Source organism: Onychostoma macrolepis, chromosome 01, assembly GCF_012432095.1.
Source record: "Onychostoma macrolepis isolate SWU-2019 chromosome 01, ASM1243209v1, whole genome shotgun sequence".
Lineage (NCBI taxonomy): Eukaryota > Metazoa > Chordata > Actinopteri > Cypriniformes > Cyprinidae > Onychostoma > Onychostoma macrolepis.
Window position 1 is genome coordinate 4,885,744 of NC_081155.1, and position 6,429 is coordinate 4,892,172.

General features: G+C 38.8%; 1 protein-coding gene across 2 annotated transcripts in view; it reads left to right on the top strand.

Moving 5' to 3' along the window:
- Positions 1 to 5,658, top strand: part of LOC131537451 (caspase b-like) — an 82,252-nt gene extending 76,594 nt beyond the window's left edge. The window contains exons 1-3 of one of the 2 annotated variants that reach the window (XM_058770894.1): positions 2,255 to 2,410; positions 4,673 to 4,952; positions 5,067 to 5,658. In XM_058770894.1, coding sequence (XP_058626877.1) covers positions 4,682 to 4,952; positions 5,067 to 5,227 — 432 coding nt within the window. In that variant the 5' untranslated portion in view covers positions 2,255 to 2,410; positions 4,673 to 4,681 and the 3' untranslated portion in view covers positions 5,228 to 5,658. Of the gene's footprint in view, positions 1 to 2,254; positions 2,411 to 4,672; positions 4,953 to 5,066 lie in introns of those variants that run through there. The other variant, XM_058770905.1, reaches the window with a different exon arrangement.
- The last annotated feature ends 771 nt before the right edge of the window (positions 5,659 to 6,429 follow it).

Below are 6,429 nucleotides of genomic sequence, written 5' to 3' on the forward strand. Positions count from 1 at the left end.
GCAGCATAAGACAACCCAGTCAACAATTTGATCTCACAGTGATGTCACCATGAGCTCACAGGATACTTGTGATGAGCCCTCACTGTGTGCTCATACTAATGTGAGGTCAAAGTGCACTCACTGCACAGAGACTAGGTACCCAGCATGCATTGCAGCATGAAGCTTTTGATTGTCACCATTGTTGAGATTCATACACTGATTATTGATGTCTCTCTTTGTGTTTAAATGACAGAGTAGTTAATAATGTTTGTGTCTTATGCTGTTATAGTTCTTCTAAATGATTATGAAAGTGACGTGACATACGGCCAAGTATGGTGACCCATGCTCGGAATTTGTGCTCTGCAATTAACCCATCTGAAGTGTACACACACCCGGAGCAGTGGGCAGCCATTTATGCTGCAGTGCCTGGGATGCAGTTGGGGGTTCGGTGCCTTGCTCAAGGGCACCTCATTCGTAGTATTGAGGCTGGAGAGAGAGCGCTGTACATCCACTCCCCCCACCTACAATCTCTTCCGGCCCGAGACTCAAACTCGCAACCATTGGATTACGAGTACAAGTCCAACTCTTTAACCATTAGGCCACGACTTCCCAAGACCAAGACTGCATATTGAATCTAGGTGATGACTGTGTTGTTGTTATCATCAATAACAAACCACCTGGTTGCAGTCTCTTTTTGGGTTTCCTTGCCATAACAAACGTGCTTTACAAACACAATTACAGCAGCCTAAAAAAATATAATGTTACAAAGTCAAGGGTCAAGAGCCCAACTAAAGCAAACACTAATCACTATGATGGTAACATCAAACAAAACAATAAAACATCATCATCTAAATCTCTGTTAATTCCCAATAAGCACTTTTGAAGATGTCTGACAGAAATTAAGTCAGTCTGGTTAATAATGAGTGAAGCTGGTGATTTGTTTATTTCAGTTGATTTCATCGAAGGCTGTGTCTGGAAGTTAGTTGTATGTTTGGAGAAGGTTCTTATAACAGAAATCTGTTAGCTGGGCGTGCACTCATGAGCTCATCATGTGAGAGCACTGTGATATCTCTGTGATAGTGTTGAGAAACAGGAAGTAGAATGTCCCCCAGCGACTGATATTTGAACTGCCTCCTCTCCACCTGCTCAACATTTTGAGTTCACAATGAGTTCATATATTACTCACACTGTGAGGATCACTGTATGAGAATGGTGTGACGTCACTGTGATCATCGCGTGATCTCACGTGTTGACTGGGAACACACACAGCTTCGTGTTCAGGTTTATTTCGCTCCCATCTAGTTAAAAACACAAATAAATGCACGGCCATTTGCACTCAAAAACATACATAAACGAGCTGTTGCACCTCTAATAACATCTAAGGCTTATTTTGCAGCATTTATAATTCTTTTGATGGATTGCGTCAAGGAGCTATAGCCCTTTTTCTGTTAGTAAACAATGTGACGTTTTTCTGTGGGCGGGGCTTAGCTGGAGGCAGAAAGGTTCCACTGACCGCTTCAGGACCATTATTATTTAAATAAGTTAACTTTAACGGACAGTCAGATTGGCCGATATGCTCATGGATGGACGATCTGACAGGATTACCTCCGATTGAGTGACTCGAGCAGTAAAGAGAAACTCACCTGTGTCTATCTAGTCATGAAGATGTATATTTCAACTTCAGCAGGCTACTTTTACAGCTAACGTTACGTGAGAGTGAACTGGGCCAAAATACAAAAAGTTAAACATTCAATGTGATGATATATTATTTGAAGATATGTATCATGGCCAAATAGTTATTTTAAAATATATACATCCTGTAAATTGTGTAAGTTAAGTTTACAATACTTTACATACAGTACATTTAAAGGAAGATGTGAATGGTTTCTAGAAATAAAAATCCAGAAATTAATTTTGAACTTTCTGTATTTGATTCTTTCTTACTAAGTTCTTAGAAAGTCCAGCCACTATTAATCACAACAATTACAGATTATTAAGCATATAAATCATCAGTTTGTTGTTTTACACACATGCACAGACATTATTTCATAGTTGTGAGATGCATAAGAAATCTTTAGACACGTAACACAAACCATAATCCATAACAACAAGAGTCAATACTTTATTTAACCTTTTCTGATAAGAAGTGTGCGCTGCAAACGCGAGCATTTCTGACTATAGTTTCTGTCCAGTCCGCTCGTTTTATCTCGTTTAAACACAGCTGTCGTCGGTTTTTTGTCTGCGAGTGGCAGCAGTTTCCGTTTGTTTTGCCTCCAGCTAGCGCGGTGACGTAATCTTGACGTCCGAGCAAAAAGGGTCTATAGCTACGGGGCAGTTTTTTTTTGTTTTTTTTATCTACAGAAAAGTGCAAAAGTGAAACTGATCTAAACCACAAAACAAGAGAGCGTAGACTGCAACTACGATCAGCCTTGTAAGTACATCGTTAATAGTAATAATAATTTAAACCATAGCAAGTCCTCTGATATAGCCTTGGCTAGTTGTCACAGGTCTCCGTTCAAACTTTTGAATTTATAATTACACAAACTAATGTATGCTTTCTCAGGTTTTAAACATGTCGTGTTTAAAGAGGAAAGACACATCCGCCTTTTGTCTTTAACCATCAGGCCTATGTTTTAAGCCATATTCAAAGCAATTCTGACAAATTGAGGCGTAAGTCGTACATAAATAGATGTATTGCACATGTAAACGAAAATTATATTCGGATCATAGAGTTTAGAGTTCATATAAACAGATTGTATTGCCATTTTACTCCAAATAAGGAAAATGAGTGCGTGAAAACATACCTAGAATATTTAAGATATAGGCTACACCAGCTCATTTCAATCGAATTAAAATATCAGTTATATTTTATGTAATCCGATTAAAAATTGGTTATTTGCATAATACGTACATAATTTTAAAAGGACTTCTTATCCTGTGGCTCCCTCTAATAGAAAACATTAGTAGCCTATAGGGTACAAGGGGATGGAAGGCACACCTTTAGAAAAAATGTGCTTTTCACTAGTGATGGTGAAATGAAGCTTCATGAAGTATTAAGCTTTTCAGCCAAGTGGTTCACAAAAGGGTTAATTTCTGGAGGCTTCATTTGCTCACAATACCACCTGGTGGCCAAAGAGTGTAAAAAAAAGCAGATATATTACAGATATAGGCGGACAATCCAGAAAGTTGGTCAGAAAGTAAAAGTCCTGCCATATGTTTATTCCACCCATGAACTCAGCAGCTGATTTCACCAGAGGAGGACCCAAGTCATTCCTTTCAAGTCACAAGCAAGTCTCAAGTCAAATCTCAAGCCCTCAAAGAGTTAAAGTTAATGAGATAATTAAGTGTCTGATTAAATGATGATTGTGCGTTAGTGATGAACACGTGCTGTTAACGAGAATCACAGAGGATCAGATGTTGATGTTTTATTGGTTAAAATGATGCCACCATCATAGAGATCAGCGTTTGCTTTAATTGGGCTCTGATATCTGTGATCTATCTGTGATAATGTTGAGAAACAGGAAGTAGAATGTCCCCCGGTGACTGATATTTGAACTGGCTCCTTTCAACTTGCTTAACATTTTGAATTCACAATGAGCTCATATATTACTAACACTGTGAGTATCACCGTATGAAAATGTGTGATGTCACTGTGATCATCGCGTGAACTCACGTGTTGACTGGGTTTCCAATGTGATATGAGATTTGAAAAGGAAAAAAAAAGTTCGGCAAAAGGCAGGTTCGAACTCAGGTTGATCGCGTCAAAAAGCACATGCCTTACCATCTACACCACTGAAACTGATGATCAACAAGTGTCTTTTTGCAGTGTTGACTATCCCAATCATTCATTGGTGGGTGGACTTAGTGTAAATAGCCTCTGCCAACAAGGCGGGCTATTTGCACTTAGTGTAAATAGACACTCCATTTAAAAATACAGAAACAACATAACTAGGGACATACCAATCGTATGTTTGGAAAACTGATACTTTTCAAAGCTGTCGTCGCATATACAGCTTAATATGTACGAGTTTTGTAATTCAGTAGGTTTGCTTGGTAGCTCACGTGAAACGGCGTTGCACTTGAGTGATGAAGAGCTCCGTCTGGTAAGGAAGTTAAAATAGCACGGCTGCATCAACAGATGTCTTTTTATTTAACTTTTGCATTTGTTAACACTATCAGGTAGGTTTAGGTTTGGGTTTGGTGAAGGGGATATTTCCAACACGATAGATCATTAATCTTTAGCGACACTCACCGGATATTTGGATATCACCGGATATCAAGCAGCGTAATTAAAACGCAGAAATATGTGCCTGTACCAATGTAATAAATACATGCCACGGTCATGTATTAAACGTGTGTTTTAGCGCCACTCTCTGGACATTTAGGTACGTAATTACGGTGTTACAGAAATGTATGTAGAGGCACGTATTTCCAATGAGCCTGGGTTGGTGTTAATTGTATAGAAAATTACTATTATATGACAGTTCTTTTCTTTATTATTAAATTACCTGACATATGTATTTCCCAGCTAAGATAACCACAAACACAGCTTAAACAGGCCTAAGTTGTTCTTATCTGCTCATCCAGCCAAGTATTTTGGTGGTTTGGGACACTTTTAGCGTGCCATGCTGGGAGCATGAATCAGCTAAGATCATGGTACTAGGTTTTTTGTTGTTGTTTTTTTTCCCAATAGTGAAACAAAATGGCCGCAACCAAAAGAGTGATTTGTGACGCACTTGAAGATCTTTTGGAAGAAGATTTTGAAAAATTCAAATGGGAGCTGTGGAATGGTGTAATGCCAGACATCACCCCCATTTCTCGAGGACAGTTGGAAAAAGCTAAAAGCCATGATGTTGTGAATCTCATGGTGCAGCAGTACAGCCCTTCAGACGCCGGGAAGATTGCAGTCAGAGCACTACGCAACATTAAGCAAAATGAGCTTGCTGTCCAACTGAAGGGAAAACTTCAGGAAGGTACTAGAAGTTTCAACTCCTTGATGATATATGCAATATATATTGCAATTATATATTTGCAATTTTTGATTCATACTGTTATGAATTTTGAGTTTATCTCTGTCTCTCCATCAGTTCCAGAGGACGTTTCTGCTGAAGGTGGAGCTTCATCCGGTGCAGCGGCTGCAAACGCTTCAACTGCGGGAGTTAAACAGACCATCTCTAACAGTGGAGGAACCGTAAAGGCTCATGTTCTTCATGGTGGTGTTTTTAACGGTCCAGTGAACTTCAGCTAATGTTCAGGGATCTATCTATCTTATAACAATGATTTTAATGACTAAAATGGAAAGAAACTAAAGCATTTGGTATTTGGTGTTTGATTATTTAGACAGCTCGTAGTTTAATAGGTAGCATCCTTGTATTTTATGTTCATTTACCACAGCCACATATATTTTTATACATTAAACTATATGTGTATTTTTTACATTTTCAATGTATTTGAGCCTAAATACAGTCTGAGTAATTTTGAACAGCAACTCTCAATTGGCAGCTTTCTAAAAATACTGGTTATGTGTGGAATCTGAATGACTAATAACAAGCACAATTTTTATGTTGTGAATGTCATTTATGTACTTCCTTGCCAAAACATACAGGGGGCACCTGAGAAGGGGAGCTGCCAATGTTTGTATAACATATTCATTAAAAACAGCTATAAGCACAGATTCAACCACTCAGCATTGTTCTTGTGATACTGTCTTTGTAATTTGCAGCTTGTTACAGTCCATTTGGGTTTGTATTGTGGAAGTTGTAGTAACAAAATCCCCCGAGATGATATTGGGCACACTCATGTGCACTGGTATCTTGGTCCTTGTCAAAAGTGGAGAACATCTGCACATTGTGAGGTCACCAGCATAGAAGAGAAGCATCACTGAGGACAATAACTCAGTGGAACTGAGAGAGGACAGTTCACAACAGTACCATGTCGCATGTGTGCATCTTTCTCTGCTTGTAAATAAGGTGCAGCACATACATGTTCTACATCAGAACACCGGCTCCTGTGTCAGCAGAACCACGTGCATGTGTTGCTGAGACTGACACGGAAGAGAAGAAACTGTTGAATAAAGTAATTATTTTTGTTTTCTTTGCACACAAAAAGTATTCTCGTAACTTCATAAAATTGCAGTTAAACCACTGATGTCACATGGGCAATTTTAATGATGTCTTTACTACCTTTCTGGGCCTTGAACATGGTAGTTGTGTTGCTGTCTATGGATTTCATCAAAAATATCTTAATTTGTATACCGAAGATGTCAGCCAAGAGCAAAGAAATAAACCACATTGGACCTTATCTGAGCCACAAAATCTTCATATATTATTTATAGAGTCCTCTCAGCTTGTCTAAGCTTGTTAACAAGCAAAATCTGTGTGTGGTGGCTCTAGATGCCTTGACCCCAGCCTCAATCCATTCCTTGTGAAGTTTGCCCAAATTAATCACGGA